At 55.7% G+C, this 16,587-nt stretch overlaps 1 protein-coding gene across 2 annotated transcripts; it reads left to right on the top strand.

Annotated features, from left to right (window-relative positions):
• The first annotated feature begins 255 nt into the window (after nt 1-255).
• Nucleotides 256-13,351, top strand: CAPN11 (calpain 11). Of its 2 annotated transcripts, none has more exons than XM_021550427.2 (22): nt 256-348; nt 3,420-3,702; nt 4,282-4,351; nt 5,700-5,818; nt 5,960-6,093; nt 6,261-6,429; nt 6,938-7,021; nt 7,106-7,191; nt 7,390-7,464; nt 7,812-7,972; nt 8,052-8,221; nt 8,428-8,439; nt 8,710-8,921; nt 9,039-9,078; nt 9,341-9,406; nt 9,754-9,811; nt 9,909-9,973; nt 10,824-10,892; nt 11,023-11,101; nt 11,556-11,672; nt 11,746-11,804; nt 12,051-13,351. In XM_021550427.2, exons 2-22 carry the CDS (start codon nt 3,457-3,459, stop codon nt 12,075-12,077), a joined length of 2,118 nt encoding a protein of 705 aa, XP_021406102.1. In that variant the 5' UTR covers nt 256-348; nt 3,420-3,456; the 3' UTR covers nt 12,078-13,351. The 2 variants fall into 2 exon arrangements, with proteins under 2 accessions (XP_021406102.1, XP_021406103.1); XM_021550428.3 differs by lacking the exon at nt 256-348 and adding an exon at nt 937-1,373.
• The last annotated feature ends 3,236 nt before the right edge of the window (nt 13,352-16,587 follow it).

The raw sequence follows: 16,587 nt of genomic DNA, 5'->3' as shown, positions 1-16,587 counted from the left end.
CTAGGGGAATGCTTCCTCTTTCCCCTCCAGCCTTGGTTTCCGTATGGACCCAACCCTTTCCTCAGAACAATGGTGGAAGCAGCACACCCCTCGCGGCAGTACTCCTCTATCCCTGGGATCTGGCAAAGGGTACCAGCAGACAGGACCTCACCATCAGCCTGGATCAAGAATCCCCTCCCAGTGTCTGTAAGCTGTCACTGCTCCTTTAATTCCCCCTCCCCCTGCCCTCCCGGCTTTGCTCATACATCCTGCCCGCCTAAACTCCACCTTCTGCGGGGTTGTACTGAGCCGGGCTGTGCTGGGCCGGGCCGAGCCGAGGCGGGCAGGGCGGTGGCGATAGCAGCTTCCGTAAGTCCATCCCCCCGTCCTTACCCTTGTTCGACCCCCAGTTTGGGGTTAAGCACTGGGGGGGAGCCCGCCGCCGGGCGGGCAGGCCTTCGGGTCCGTTCGTCTCTCCCTCCCCGGCTGCTTCTTCTGTTTTCTAAGCTTATCTAGGCATGCCTACCCCTCCCATCCCCTTTCTATCTGCGGGGATTTTTGCATTAGGTAACGCATCCGCAGAGACCCAGAAGCTTCCCAATCGGGGCGGTGAGTAAACTGAGTACCGCAGCCTCCCGAGATGTGCTGCCGACCTCAAAGCCAAGCCCGTATCCCGTCAAAGGGATGCGGTAAGATAAAGGGGAGCCTGTGGGAAACGAGGGTCTTTGTCGTCTGGAGGGCTGGAAAGGGCCCGAGAGCTGCTTGAGCACTGTGGGATGCCACGGAAGGCTGTGACGCCTTGCCCGAGCTGAGTATGCGGCAGGATACCGTCTGTCAGGGCTGGTTTTGAGGAAGGGAACTCCCCATTTCCGTTGATTTGCAAGAGCAGCTGGCAAACCAGAGGTCTGCAAAGATTTTTGGCTGGACTTCAACAATGATGCTGCCCAAGGGTTTTGCAGTATGCGCTAAAGTGCACAAGGTGTCAGGGACCCTGCAGGAACCAGTGTGTCTTTTCGCTCCCACCTGGGAGGGATCAGAGGTACCTCGAGTACTGGAAAGCATCATATTGTAGTTGGGTGTCACCTGTGGTGGAGAACTGCCCTGGGGGCTTGGCTTGTCTCATCACACCCCTTCCTCCTCCGTGGAGGACCTGCAGTGTCCATCAGCATAAGCCTGGGGAGGTGTCAGTAACTGACCCCATTGCTTTAAAGACCCATATGGTTCCTCTCCCATTGTGGGGTCTGAAACGCTTTCCTTTGTTCTGCGCTTGCGTGACCTCCCTCTGCCACTGAGCACAGCCCTCCCGAGTATTTTGAGCCAGAGAGCTAAGAATAACTCATACGGTGCCCGTGTCTGCACAGAGCTACCTGTGTCCGCAGCCATGTCCCGTGCTGGTAGGTCCATGGGAAAGAGTGCAGGGAACCTGTCAGGGGCTGTGGGTAGGTGGAGGTCCTTGGCCACTGGCAGGTTGTGGTGTAAGCTCTGGGGAGATGGTGAAGTGGGAACTGCAGGCAGTGTGGGCAGCTGTACGTGGGATCCCTCTTCCCTCAGGGCCCCTCTGTTCCAGGAAGTGTCTGGGACTGGAGAAGCCAGCCAGCCAGCTCTGCAGGCACCAAGTGCCTTGCCACTGGGAGAGACTGCCAGGTTGCTGTGAGGCAGGAGTTGTAGGAGGAGCTCCATAGATGTGGGACCATTGTAGAGGAGAGAAGGGCTGGCACTTCCCTGGAGAAGGGTAGTGGGTTTAGAGCATCCCAGAGTAGGCAGAGTGATAGGGAAGAGTAAATTTTTTCTTCTGAAAAGCTTCTGGCTAGAACAGCCACATGGGTTAGCAGCCAAGTTTATGCCCTATGCATGTGCCAGGAGCTTGCACCCTATTCACTGTTGCCTGCCTTCCCTTTAGCTATCACAGCACTTCAGGACAAGGAAAGACGCCTCTTTGGAGCCAGGCTGTGCCCTGCTCCCCTGGAATAGCATACTGAGAAGGGAGTGGGCCAGCACTGGCATTTGAGTTTGCTGCTCGGAGTGGGTTGCTGGCTCCTGGCTTATTTACTCAAGGACTACACCACTTTCTCATACGGACAAACCTCTGAAGTATTCAGCACCAGCCCAGCCAAGCAGGAGCTGAGATTGCTGGGGAGTGGGGCAGGATGAGCCACAAATGGCAGTGGGCTGGGGGCAGTGGCACCTGCCCCATGGCCCTGCTGCAGGTCACACTGCTTGCATGGAGGCTTGGACTAGACGGTGCCAGAGGCCCCTTCCAGCCTGGGCGGTGCGGTGGGTGTGAGTGCTGGTTGCTGCCATGGTGCCTGGACAGGGCTGAGGGCAGCAGGACACCGGGAAGGGAGCTGGGACTTGCCCAGAGCAGCGGGCGCGGTGGGGCAGGGCTGCGGGACCAGGCATGCCTGGCAGCTGTGGCAAGCTGGTTCGAAGCTCCTGGCCGTGAGCTGCTGGGCAAAGCCCCGGGAGGATGACCAGAGCAGGGAGAGGTGCAGGATGCGGGCTCTGCGGTGTCTGTCCTGCCCCGCTCTCCTGGTGCCAGCGTGCCTCACTGGGCTCCGCAGTCCCTCCTCGGGGTCTCCCAGCAGGCTGCTCCACTAGCGGGTGACGACCCTTGAGTCATCTTCGCTGTGTGTGTGTGTGTGTGTGTGTGTGTGTGTGTGTGTGTGTGTCTGTGTGTGTCTGTGTGTGTGTGTGTGTCTGTGTGTGTGTCTGTGTGTGTGTGTGTGTGTCTGTGTGTGTGTGTGTGTGTGTGTGTGTGTGTGTGTGTGTGTGCGCGCGCGCGCCGTCGCGCCTCTTCCTTCCCCGTCCTTCTCTGGCCCCTTAGCCAGAACTATCTGCGCCCCGCTGGGCTCCTCCCTACCCGCCCCTCTTGACTCAGTGCTCAGGCAGCCGGGCCGGCTTTCGGGGAAGAGGGAAAAGGAGTGGGAGAGGCCCCTGGGGGTGGGAGAAGCTGCGGGCGGCCGCTGACGCCCTCCCGGGCCCGGATGAGGGAAGAACCCGGAAAGCTGCGCCGGGAGGAGAGGCTGACAAGGTTAGAAAGCGTCTGAAATTCCTCTGGGCTTAGCCTTTTGTAGCGGGGACAGGACAGGACCCATGGCCTAGGTGCTGGGGGGTGCTGCCTGCTCCCAGCCCGCCCTCAATGCTGCTTTGTCCCCTTGGTGTTCCCTAAAGACAACAGGGCTGCAACGGCCAGGCCAGAGAAGACGGCTCAGAACAGGGCTGCTGCTGGGGATGGGGTGTGGGAGGTTCTCCTGGTGTGTGTGCCCACCCTGGGGGTCTCTGGTGCCAGGCCAATGCTGCTGGAGAAGGTTCCTGCTGTGGGAGCGGTGGGGAATTGGGGATTCAGCCTCCAAGCCTGGCTCTGTGTGATGGCTGGTATCCCCAGGGGAGAGCAGGGTAGCAGACCCTGCCCCAGCGTGGCTGTGCCTGTTCTGTTGCAGGGAGTGGAGCAGAAGGTAGGGGTGGTAGTGCCAAGCTATGATGCCCTTTGGCGGGATGGCTGCTCGTGTGGAGAGAGACCGCTTGAGAGCTGAGGGGCTTGGTGAGCACAACAACGCCATCAAGTACCTCAACCAGGACTATGAGGCCCTCAAGCAGCAGTGCATTGAGAGTGGCACCCTCTTCAGGGATCCCCAATTCCCAGCTGGCCCATCTGCCCTTGGATTCAAGGAGCTGGGGCCACACTCCAGCAAGACACGGGGAGTAGAGTGGAAGCGTCCGTCGGTAAGTGCTGGGCTTGTTTCTTCTCAGGCTGGGCTGGTGTCCCTGCCCTGCACATCTGCACTGACGTGGTGTGCTGAGCTGCAGACTGGACCTTGCTGGCACCCCTCAGTGCTCCGAGTCCCTGGAGTGCTGCAGAGCCACTTTCCCAAGGGCCCAGGGTCGTTCCCCATGAGTGTCTGCTCAGAAAAGCATTGTGTTTAGCAGGCACTGCTTCCTCTGGGCAGCAGACTGCGGGCTTCAAAACAGATGGGTTGTGTTCTTACTTCAAGGTGTCATAGCATGGATGTGCCACCCTCAGTAGCTGGGGCCTTTAAAAGTGCATGTCCCCTGACGCCATCAGGGCAAGGGAAATGTCATCCAGCCTTGTCCTCCCATAGATACAGCAGATCTTGCCTTGCCTTATGGTGATGGCCTTGGGGTTGCAGTCAAGCAGCCTTTCCTAGCAGAAGGCAGGTGGGGTACATCTCACAGGGACCATATACTATTTCTCTCGAGTCAGAGTTGCAGTGGGTGCCAGCCCTGTTGAAGCTCAGGCCCTACCAAGGTCAAGCACCAGCATCTGATTCTGTTCTTCTGCAGGAATTAGTGGATGACCCTCAGTTCATCGTTGGTGGTGCCACCCGGACGGACATCTGCCAGGGGGCTCTGGGTGAGTGTTGAAGCTTTGTCCCTGGACCTTGGTCCAGGAATAATGACTGGGGAGGGTTGGGTGGCCCTTTCCATTCCGTGAGGTGGAAACTGAAAGTCAGGGGGTATCCTGTGCCTCCTAGTAGCTCTAGGATAAAGCTCCACAAAAATTAGTTGATGTGTGCACAGTTTGACCATGCTGAGATCAGTGGAGATTCTGGGTACATCCATGCCTCACACATGCTGACAACAATGCCAGGAGCTGCTCCAAAGTGCTCCCTGCTTTGGTAAATGCTGAGGGATGGCAGCTGCATGACAATAACAAACTGAGGTGGTGGTGACAAAATGCTTGTTAATGAATGTGGTGTGGCAGAAGGGTATTGAGAGGTGTACAAGTGATGATTTGTCTTTTCTCCAGGGGTGTCTCTGGAGGTGAGGGGACTGAGGCAAGGAGAGAAGTGTGAATGGGCTGGGTAGGCTAGCAGAGTTGAACCACACCTGGAATTTTTGGTCATCAGAAATGGATCTTGGAACCACAGACAGTGTTGTCCTGACTGGGAGCAAGTAGGGCACTTGATTGGGCGCACTGTATTCCTTAGCATATTTAGCATGCTGTTTTCAGGGCTGATTACATTTGATATATCCAGTAATTAGGACAAACTTGAGGTGGCAACTGGAGTGCATAACAGCCCAAAGCACTGTGGTAGTGTTCACTTCATCATTAAAAACTCAGAAATGGCATTTTGTCACAGCCAAACCACAGCCCAGTTACAGGTTATCCAGGCTCAAGGCTAAGGTGTGAAAGGCTTCAAAGGCAAAAGAGAAAATAGAATCAAGTCAAAGAATTTAAAAGCACAGTTCTGGCCTGGAGCAGCACTTGTGGTTAAGATTTCTCAGAAGGAGAAGTGCGGTGGCATTGCTTGCAATTTGAGAAGTTGGGGTAGCGGCATGAAACCGCTTGCTTATTAAAATGGCTTTTTACGTGTAAAATGTAATTCCACTACAGAACTCACTGTAGTGATACAGAGGGCAGTCATATGAATGAGTTCCAGGAGGGGCCAAATAAGTGGCTGCAGGAGGGGGCTGTTGGTGCTGACTATGTGTGGTGGTCTGGACACAGGCTCCAGGTGAGGGAGGAACATTCCCAATTGCCTTGAGCTAATACTTCTCTCTGTGGTTGAGCAAGCCTGGATCACTGGATCACTGAGTTCTGCTTGATGGACCTTCTCTGGTTTTTCCATGGACTTTTTGAGCTGGGTAGCCCCAAACATTTGCACAGAGAGCACACCATGGGCTCCTAAACATCTGTCACCTACCCTCTCAGCTAGGGAGGTGATGGGTACTCATACCAGCTTCCTCTCCTTCCCCAGGCGACTGCTGGCTGCTGGCTGCCATTGGCTCCCTCACGCTCAACGAGGAGCTCCTGCACCGCGTGGTGCCCCATGGACAGAGCTTCCAGGAGGACTATGCTGGCATCTTTCACTTCCAGGTGGGCTGGGAGCTCTTGGCCCTCCACAGCTGGTGGGCTGTGGCAGAAGCAAGGGTGGTGGGTCGAGACCATCCCTCTGGTGTAGGGATGAGGAAGACGTGTGATGCTCTGAGCTCACCCAACTTCCTCTTTACTCCCCAGATCTGGCAGTTTGGTGAGTGGGTGGACGTGGTGGTGGATGACCAGCTGCCCACCAAGGACGGGGAACTTCTGTTTGTCCACTCGGCAGAGTGCACCGAGTTCTGGAGTGCTCTGCTGGAGAAGGCCTATGCCAAGTGGGTATCCCCGTGATGGGCATGTGGTTGGGTGGGCATGTATGGGGTAGGGTACCTGCCTGTGTGGGGTGGAGGGAAGGGCATCTCCTCTGTCACTGGCCCTGCTTGTGCTGAGTGGCAGGGCAGCTGCAGTGCGCTACCTCCTTGTCTCCTCACACGCCCCTCAGGCTGAACGGCTGCTACGAGTCGCTCTCGGGGGGCAGCACCACCGAGGGCTTTGAGGACTTCACGGGCGGCGTGGCAGAGATGTATGACCTGAAGCGGCCACCTCGCAACATGGGCCACATCATCCGCAAGGCGCTGGAGAGGGGCTCCCTGCTGGGCTGCTCCATCGATGTAAGTGATGTGGCGGGATGAGCCAGGACTCTGCCACAGCACTGGCCGAAGTGAGGCCTCACAGCCAAGGCTGTATCAGCAGTCCCCTCACTGTGTCACCAGTGGAAGGTTACTTCTTTGCCCTCTTACCACAGCACTCTTTCCAGAGCAGCCCTGTGGCATAACACATGGCTCCTTTGGATGGAGCGGGATTGTTCATCTCAAGTGCAGGACAGGGGACTGCGGGTAACTCCGGCTGTGTTTTGCATCAGCAAATTACCTGGAGCAGGGTTTTTAAATTCTGATGTTTGGGTGGTTCCTTAATGGATCTTCAGTGTCCTCTGTTAAAGAAACTGTCTTTAAATTGTCCACAACCAGCAGCCTTTGAGCACAGGGAGTTGCTGCCAGCTACTTCTCTTGGCTGGAGCAGTGCAAAGCAAGGAGAATTCTCCACACAGTGGAGGGAAGGGGTAAGGATAAGACTACACGAATTCAGTCCTACTGACTTGAGCATTACACATCTTCTCAGATCACAAGTGCCTTTGATATGGAAGCAGTGACCTTCAAGAAGCTGGTGAAGGGCCACGCCTATTCAGTTACAGCCTTCAGAGATGTGAGTCACCTAGATTAGACTTTAATAGCAATAGCAGACTGGCCAGTGGCATGGGCTCCACCTCCTGTGTCTGGTGTCTGGCAGGTGAACTACCGGGGTCAGCAGGAACAACTCATCCGCATCAGGAACCCCTGGGGTCAGGTGGAGTGGACTGGAGCCTGGAGTGATGGGTAAGCAGGACAGAAGGGATGGCAGTCTTGCTCTGTCAGGCCAGCAAGCACTGCGCACACTGCAGTCAAATGGGGCAATTCTGAGGGGAAGCTCACAGTGTGCAGAGCCCTCCACATCAGACAGAGAGGAGTTGAGGGCCAGGTCTGAATTGCTCTCAGGAGTCCTTATATCTAATTGTCTCTTTCCTGCTATTCCAGTTCCGCTGAGTGGAACAACATTGACCCTGACGAGAGGGAAGAGCTGCAGCTGAAGATGGAGGATGGAGAGTTCTGGTGAGTGCTGGAGCAAGGTGCTGCTCTATTTCAGCAGCCAGTCTGGGAAGGAGTAGAGGAACTGGGGAGAGATCCTGCAGTCATGCTTCACCTGAAGTGCATGACCTGCCTTTATGAGATGGCTTCCCTGCCCTGGAGAGCTTGCCAGCATTTTCTCACCTGATCTAGTTAATAAATTTCCTCCCTTAAAGAAAATTCAGGCCAACTAAATGCTAAATAAACATCTAGGAAGAGTAAACTTACTGTCACTTAATTCTCCTGAAATGTTAGCTGGGTCCAGAGCTACTCACACTCTCCTCCCTCCCCACAGCAGTGCCCTGGCCTCAGCCCCTACTTGTCTCCCACAGGATGTCTTTCCGAGACTTCATGAGGGAGTTCTCCAGGCTCGAGATCTGCAACCTGACCCCCGATGCCCTCACCAAGGACGAGCTCAGCAGATGGCACACACAGGTGTTCGAGGGCACATGGCGCCGGGGGAGCACTGCCGGGGGCTGCAGGAATCACCCAGGTATTCCTGGCCTCCACTTCTGTGGTCTTGGCAACTTGATGAAACCAGGTGTCTCATCCATACATCCCCTTCCTCCCAGCCACATTCTGGATCAACCCCCAGTTTAAGATCAAGTTGCTGGAAGAAGATGATGACCCTGGGGATGATGAGGTGGCCTGCAGCTTCCTGGTGGCTCTGATGCAGAAGCATCGACGGCGCGAGCGGCGTGTGGGAGGTGACATGCACACCATTGGCTTTGCTGTCTATGAGGTAACACCTGCCCACTCCAAGGTTTCTTCCTTGGGACAGGCTCAACCCTGCCAGTCCCACTTCAACCCCAGTCCTCAAGAAAATCTTTTCCACCAGCTTTGGCCATCTGTGGGCTAATGTCCCCCATCCTGTGCTCTCTGCAGCTGTAAGGGATGGGGCAGGTACTGGGATTCTGATTTTTTTCCCCTTTTCCCTTCTATCTGTAGGTTCCTGAGGAGGTACGTCCTGAGCTGTCAGAGCCTACCCTATCTCGGAGGGAAGTGTAAGACTGGGCAAAAATGGGTTGATGTATCCAGTGGCATGGGAACTCCCACAGCACTGGCTCTGGCTAGGGTGATAGTGGCAGCTGGGCACCTCCATGTGGGAGAGAGAGATGGCTCCTGCTGGATTGACAGGGCAGGGCTGTCCTAACTGATGGGTTGGCACTGGTCCCACCATTCCCTGTGGGTGCTTCCCATTGTAGTCCACAAGCACATTCCTTCCCCCAGGCCCAGGGCATGCAGAATGTGCACTTGAAGAAGGACTTCTTCCTGCGAAACCAGTCCCGGGCACGGTCTGAGACCTTCATCAACCTGCGGGAGGTGAGCAACCAGATCCGGCTGCCCCCCGGCGAGTACATCATTGTGCCCTCCACCTTCGAGCCACACAAGGAGGCCGACTTCGTCCTGCGCGTTTTCACCGAGAAACAGTCAGACACAGCGTGAGTCCTGCTTGGGAGGGACACCCCGTGTCTGTGAGCAGTGGGATGTTCCCCACTGCAGGCAGCCTGCTGGCTGGGGACCCTGCTCATCACTTTGGTTTCCCCTTTCTGCCCCAGGGAGCTGGATGAGGAGATCTCGGCAGATCTGGCAGATGAGGTAGGAGCTGCCACTTTGGATCAGCTAGCACTGAAGTTCTGGCACTTGGGAAGGGAAGCTGCAGGCAGGGGGTGGCTGTCTGAGTCTGGGATGTCATGTGGCTGCAGAGGGGCTGGCAAGGTTGAGGTGATGGGGATGTGGGAATGAAGAAGAGAAGAACAAAGAAGAGCTTCCTTTCCAGTTGGCGTTTATTGAGCCTGGAAGGCAGGGCAGAGCCTGGGTTTGACCACTAACCTCTTCTTTCTGTTTTGCATCACCCTAGGAGGAAATAACTGAGGATGACATAGAGGATAGCTTCAAGAACATGTTCCAGCAGCTGGCAGGGGAGGTGAGTATGGCTGCACCAAGCTCTGGAAAGCCCTCTGGGGAGGGGAAGGGACAACCAAACCCTGGCCGTGGGAGTTTGAGCCCACCATACACTCACTCAGTCCCATCCTGCAAGACAAGCCCATCTGTGCTGTGCCTCAGCCCGGCTGCCTGCAGGGATGGTGTGATGACAGGGGCAGATTTGGCGAAGAGCATCCAGCTGTGACCAAAACTCTTCTGAGTGTACAAATGTAATGGTATCCTCATGTTTTGTGACTAAGGCAGTGATGTTTTGGCAGGAGGGGGACAATGGCCACAAGTGGGGTGGAGAGCAGGCAAGGGGTGATGCTAACTCTGCTTCTGCTCCAGGACATGGAAATCAGCGTCTTTGAGCTTCGGACTATTCTGAACAGAGTCATCTCTAGACGTAAGCACTACCGTTCCTACTCCTTGCTCCCTGCAGCCCAGGTTGCTCAGCAGGTTGGGTTTTGGTGCATGTGCTCAACCTCCTTCTTTCTCCTCAGACAAAGATCTGAAAACAGATGGGTTCAGCCTGGACTCCTGCCGCAACATGGTCAACCTGATGGATGTATCCTCTTGGTGCTGTGGGTCAAGGCTGGTTTTTGTGGCGCTTAGCCTACAAGAAACAAGACTTGTCTCTTGGAGCTGGAGCTTGGCTCTCCAACAGTGATGAAGCTGTTTAACTGGGGGAAGAAAGGAAGGTGTCCTTATGGCTTCAGGACCACCTGCCCTACACTCTTTGACTTCAGCAGCAGGTTTTTTGGCAAGGGCTATAATTTCCTCTGTTTCTTTGGTCCCTGGCTCTGCCACCAAAAACCCAGCACAGTCCCACCCCATGCCTTCTACTTTCACCACCAGGAGGAAGTTCCTATGTTTCACTTCCCACAGGCTCCCTAGCCAGATATGCTGTTGTGCCACCCAGCCTTTGAGGCACTCCTCAAAGGGAACAAGGACTATTGGATTTCTTTCCTCCAAACCATCCTGTCTAGCTGTTGTGGATGAGTCAAGTGACAGGAGACATGGCCAGTGTCCTGCTTGTACAAGGACATGCAGCTGGGAGGTCAGGCAATGAGCACCTCTGAGTCCTTCTCCAGCCCGGCCCTCAACATTCCTTTTTGCTGCAGGCTAGCCCAGTTTTGGTCCAAGGACAGAACAGCAATGTGCTTCCTACTGCAGCAGCACAGCTGCTCCCAAGGAGTGGCATGGCTGCTACTTCAAGTGTTACCCTTTCTTTGCTGGGTTGCAGGCTTTTTGCTGATGCTGCATAGGATAGAGGGGAAGGCTGGGAGAAAAATTGGGCAGGCCAAGTGTGTTCAGGCTTTTCTCACCTCCTGTGGCTGGGATCTGGTAGCTTTGCCTTTGTACCCCCCACCACCCTTTCCTGGCTGCTTTGACCTCCTTGACCCTCTGCTCCCCAGAAAGACGGCAGTGCCCGCCTTGGGCTAGTAGAATTCCAGATCCTATGGAACAAGATCCGGAGCTGGCTGGTGAGGAGGAGAGGGGACAGGGTGCACTGCACAGGGACAGCACCCCTCCTGAGGCAGCAGGGAGTGGGGACAACCAGCCTGGAGGCCAAAGGAGAGTATTCCCTTCATGTCCTCCGTGATGTTTTTGCAGACGATCTTTCGCCAGTATGACCTGGATAAGTCAGGCACCATGAGCTCCTATGAGATGCGCATGGCTCTGGAGTCAGCCGGTAAGTCTGGAGAAGGATGTGACTGGCCTGGAGGCTGGGGAGGGGGCTCCTGCTGTCAGTCTTGAATAGCAGGAGAAGAGTGTAACCAGCCTATATTGCATGCTTGAAGCCAACCTGTTGTAGTGAGATGTGGCCCCTGTATGCACCAGGCTTTCTGTATCACAGATGTGCCAAATGTGGGAGCCTCAGAGTTAGAGATGCACACAAGATGGTCCCAGCCTCTGCCCTCCTCTGACCTGCAGAATCCCATCTTGGCAAAGCAGAGGCCTGGGGTGGGTCAGTGAGCTAACTAGTCATATGTGGCTGCAGGGAGAGCATCCCCTCTTTGTACTGAGGCTGAACACAGTGCCCTTCCTTGGGTGGGTTGGTGGACTTTGTGTGGGTGCATGGACTTTTCACAACTACACCCTACTCTCCTGCCTCCCTGGGGGGCTGACTGCTCTCTGTCTTGCAGGTTTCAAGCTGAACAACAAGCTGCATCAGGTGGTGGTGGCGCGCTATGCAGACAATGACATGGGCGTGGACTTTGACAACTTTGTCTGCTGCCTTCTGAAGCTGGAGACCATGTTCAGTGAGTGATGGCCCTGCGGCAGGGAGGGCAGGAGCAGAGAGATGTGTTGCTCACTTTGCTTGCGTCCCTGCAGGGTTCTTCCGTAGCATGGACCCTGAAGGTACTGGCACTGCTGTCATGAACCTTTCTGAGGTGAGAGTTCAGCCCAGTGAAAGTTGGGGTGGGAAACAAGGGGACATGGCATTAGGGTGAATGGGGCACTTGGGGTGGGAGGTTGAAAGCTCTTCAGCCCTCTGGGTAGGGAAAGAACCCGTAAAAGATCAAGATGAGTACATAGGACTGCTGCAGGCCCTGTATTTCATGGAGGGCTGTTAAAATTTACTCATGAGGACATGCCAAAAATGCACCCTGCTCATCCCTTCTCCCTCTCCTTCTCAGTGGCTGCTGCTGACGATGTGTGGCTAGGAGTTACAACAGATCTGCTGCAGCTGGGACACCCCAATGGGCCAGGCCCACTCCAAGTGCCTCCCCTCGGATCTATGGATACAGGATACTCTTTCCCCCTTGCTCCATCCCACGCTGAGCCACCAGCCCTGCCTCCCAGCAAGTCTCACACCATCTTCTCCAGTGGACCAGGGGTTAAGGCAGGCAGGGGATTCCTTTCTCCTCTTCTGGGCTGGGCTTCTTTCCACATCCCCTTGCTCCCTCTCACCCCAGAACAGGAGGAGGGCGAGCAGCATGGGGTACCTGTGAATCCCTGCATGGTGGCCAGTTGGGGGCCAGCTGCAGAGCACGGAGAGGCAGCTGCTGGGGCATGACGGGGAGGACACTTGTATTGCTTTATCTAGTGCTGAGCCATCCCCTGCAGCACACATTGCCTATCTCTGCACCCACACCTGGGAGGATCAGCACATATTGCCTTGCTCAGGCAGCAGGTTCCTGAAGAAGCCACAGTGGCCTTCTGGGAGGAGGAATGGCCACACTCGATATCATGAAGCCTTGCACCGTACTTATCACCACTAAGCACGACCAAAGCGTGGAGCCCACTGGCTCTTTTCTGCGTGGCCTTCAACACATCCCTTCCACCTCCATGGCCCTGCCTAAGCCCACCACTGGGTCAAGCTCTACAACTCAAGCACTGAATGTTTTGGGGCTCCTCCATCATGTGAACACATGCAACCCTGTAGTGCAGCACTGAAGCTCCTCTTGCCCACGCAGGCACAGCTACACCATCACTGTCACAGCAGCCTGGCCTCCCCTCCCATCCCTGGGAGCTCCTGGGACATCTGCTGCCCTTGGTCATGGCCCACAGCAGGGCTAAGGGGTACAGCACCCAAGAGGCAATGCCTTCCTCCAGAGAGCAGGGGGTGGTGGTTTATGGGGGTCTTCAGCACAAAGTTGGGTTTTTTCTCCCAATCCCTCATCCTCCCATACTGTAACACTGTCCTTTTATCTTGGGCTCCTTTGCCCAGAGCGGATGAACTCCAGTGCCAACATATTTGCACTTCTCTGTGCTACTCCACTCCCCTCACCTTCTTCTGGGGTAATGGGGTGGCTCCAGCCTGGCAGTGAGTGAGGGCCTGTCCCCTGTCCTGTTGAGGCAGGCAGACAGTTTGCTTCCCCAGACCCCTGTTGTCACTGGAGGATGCACCTGCAGCAATAACCACTGCTGCCTGCCCGGCAGCTCTGCTTCCTCACCCTGCTCACTGTGCTCTCCAGGAATAAACAGATCTGTTAGACCTGTGGTCTGGGAGGTGTCCTGGGGTCTGCGTCCTCCCTCTGCTCACTGTGGGCTGGTGCAGAGCCAAGCCCCGGTCACGCTGCTTGCCCAGCCTGGGGCACAAGTGGAGCAGCACCATCAGAGCAGGTCTTGCTATGGGGATGGAGACATCCACATTCCCTAGGACTTTATAAAACTTGCCTCTTCCTTTTTCAATGCTTACACATGGGGCAGCACCACATAGAGAGGGAAAAGAGCACTGCTCTTAAAGAAAGGTGTCTTTTGAAGGCTGGGGAGGGGAAAGAGGATAAGATGGAGTTAACTATGGAGCTGGTGGAAGTGGAGAGCAGCCTGGAACTCTGAACCATGGAAAGCGACCAAAAGAGGTTTATTTCTTCCCTGGGTACAGCCTGTGGGAAGTATTTTCATCTGCTTCCTTTGAGGTCATGCCAGTTATAGCTAGAAGTAGAAGCCTTCCACAATAATGAGAGTGAAGTGCTGGATAGTGGGGCTTTTCACAGCGTTGCTCAGAGCCACTTGCTGTCAGCACATCCTGCTCCTTGCTCACACTCCAGAAGGACATTGCAGCCTGGATGGCCCAGGGGTGCTCAGCATTTGTAAGAGCAGTGACCTTGCATACTTTATCCATCCCAGTATCTCAATATCCTTTATATGGATGCCCTTTGGACCAGCCCAGCTCTCTGGGACCAGCATCCCCACAGTGGGGCAGCACCCAGTTCTGGTGCAAGCCCCAGAGCACAAACAGGAGCTGAGGTGTGCCAGCAGGAGGAAACAGCCCCCCAGCTTTCTCACAAGTCTGCCCTCTCCTACAGAGGCTCCCCAGGGCTGGATGGAGGTGGGCGGGCTACTTGTGCTTGTCGCTTGACTGCCTGTGAGCTGAGCTGCCTCCCTGTGGGGTGGGAGTACCTTAGGGCTTGCCAGCCCAGGCTTCATGCTCCTCCATGCAATCCCAAATCCCCTGCAAAACAAGGCTGAGGTGGGACAGAACAGGCGTGCAGGCAGGTAGAGCTGTCCCAGCTGCAGGGCCTCATCATGCACACAGAGGCCCAATTATAGGGGATGGTGACACCCTGGCTCTGGGATGACAGGTGCCCCTGGTGTAGCCTTACCAGGAGCCCCCTCCCTCCCTCCCTCTGGGTGCCAGCTGGCAGATCCCTTCCCTCGATGGCCCCAGCAGCTGGCAGATCAGTATCAGCAGGGAGTCAGCAGCTGGGGGCTTCCCCAGCTACCAGCTAATGCCACTAAAAGTAGCCTGGTTCCTCCCCCTCATTGCAAAGGGGACAAGGAAGATGCCCAGCAGACACCTTAAATCCTGAGGTGAGGGGAGTAGCAAGGGGGTCAGGTGTGACCAAACCTGCTCTTAGCTTTGGCTTAGTCTTGCGACAGACACTAGCCAGCACTTCTGCCTTTCCCACACCTATCCCATAGATCTGTGCTGGGTGGGCCAGCAGCAACCATGGATGCACAGCACCACTGCTCCTGCTCCCCAACATCCCAGAATTTCCTGCACCTCATTTGGCCCTGTCTCCCACAGCCCAGAGCTGCCTGCCCTCCCTGGGGGTTCCCCTTCTCCCACCAGCTGCTCGTGTCCATTCCCGAGGCACAGGAGCGGGCCAGGACCGCAGCCCATCCCCAGCTGGCCCACCAGCTGCCCCAGCAGCTGGGCTCTGGCATCTCCCCCTTGGCTATGCTTCACTCTGCCCCATTCCTGTGGGCACAAGGGGCCTTTGTGTGAACAGAGACAGGGTGTGGGGGCCCAGCCCAGCATCTCAAGCTGGGGCTGGGGACAGCCACAGCTGAGGGCTCGTGGGTGGGCAGCAGCTGACTCTGGTATGGCCCCACAGCTCCCAGCCAGGCACGGCAGTCTCCCCACTACTGCGAGGGATATCAAGGCAGGAAAGCCCTCATCCTCCTTGTCCCTCCAGCACCAGCAGCATCCTGCAGTCACTGCTGGCTGAGGAAGCAGCACCAACACCAGTACCGAGCCTCAGCGCCTGTGCCAAGGGATGCTAAGTTCTCAGCCACCCCACAAAGGGAGCAGGAGGCCTGGGACTTGGGGCAGGGGCCAGGAGTGCCAGCCAGCAGCTGCCGGATTCAGCCTTTTTCAACAGCTGCTGTCTCAGTGCCAGCAGCAGGGAATGAGCATGGGCTGGGGTTTTCCAAGGCCTGCCCACAGTGCATTAAACAACCTATTTATAGCACTTGTGTCCCTCATCAGTAGGAACGGCCTGTGCTCCTCCTGCATGGGGCTAGGTGCTTGAGTGCCACCACTGTCCCCATCACCCTCTGGGATCCCTGCCAGAAGGGTGAGGCTTCCTAAAACAAAATATTCTTGACCTTCCTGACTCTCATCTTCCTCCCCTGCCACTTTTGAGAGTTCCCAGTGCTGCCCAGAGCAAAACTTGCAGCGAATCTCATACAGATGGTGAAGATGCCCTTCTTCCCATGATCCCTGCTGAATCCTTTGGAGGTTTTATCATAAAACAGCCTATTGCCCATGATTGCTCTGTCCCCTGCCTCTGAGATGGCATGAGGGTCTTGCCCTCCCCCAGAGCAGAGATGCTGTTGTGGGAGCAGGCTGAGTGGTGCCAGTGCCAGATTTGCCTGCTGCGTGACGGGGCACAGGACTGCTCAGAAGACATTCCCTCCACAGAAGGGCAGCAGCAACCAAGGGGAGTTGTACTAGGAGGTAGCACAGCCATCTCCTGCCCAGATACTGACATGTCACACACCCATGACCCTACAGCCGTGCCTCCTCTGAGGTGGCCTCCCAATGGGTCCATCCTCTCGCAGAGGAGATGGAGGTGCTGGCTGGCTCCAGCCCCAGTGGATCTCAGCCCTTCCCATCAGTTAATAGGTGGTACAATAAAGCAAACGGATGCCTGAAAGGAAGTGGTCTTGACACATACCCTGCAAAACATAAGACAATCATCTGGTGAGGAATTTTGAGTCCCTTGGTGGAGAGGGATGAAATACAGACAAGTAAAAAGTGTTGAGAGACAGAGCAGTGATTGCAGGACCAGAAAGCCCTCCATGGATCACAGAAGTTACAGCAAAGCTCTACATGCCTTGGCCTAGGAAACACATGGGCACAACTCTGCTGCCCTAAATCTTTCATTTTGAAGTAGATACTGATGTGATTTTGTTTTCTTTCAAGGTTGCATTTTCTCTTGGGCATTACTCAACAGAGGAGCAAGTTTACATCCCTTCATCTCCGTGGGCTGTACTTTTGCC

Source organism: Lonchura striata, chromosome 3, assembly GCF_046129695.1.
Source record: "Lonchura striata isolate bLonStr1 chromosome 3, bLonStr1.mat, whole genome shotgun sequence".
NCBI lineage: Eukaryota > Metazoa > Chordata > Aves > Passeriformes > Estrildidae > Lonchura > Lonchura striata.
The sequence above is the reverse complement of the archived record's forward strand: the minus strand, read 5'-3'. Positions and strand labels throughout refer to the sequence as shown.

What these genes read in the sequence shown, in the direction of transcription:
- CAPN11 (XM_021550427.2), top strand. Translation starts at nt 3,457, where the DNA reads ATGATGCCCTTTGGCGGGATGGCTGCTCGTGTGGAGAGAGACCGCTTG. An exon ending in ACAAGATCCGGAGCTGGCTG is followed by an intron (nt 10,893 to 11,022) that starts GTGAGGAGGAGA and finishes ATGTTTTTGCAG; the next exon opens with ACGATCTTTCGCCAGTATGA. An exon ending in GAAGCTGGAGACCATGTTCA is followed by an intron (nt 11,673 to 11,745) that starts GTGAGTGATGGC and finishes GCGTCCCTGCAG; the next exon opens with GGTTCTTCCGTAGCATGGAC.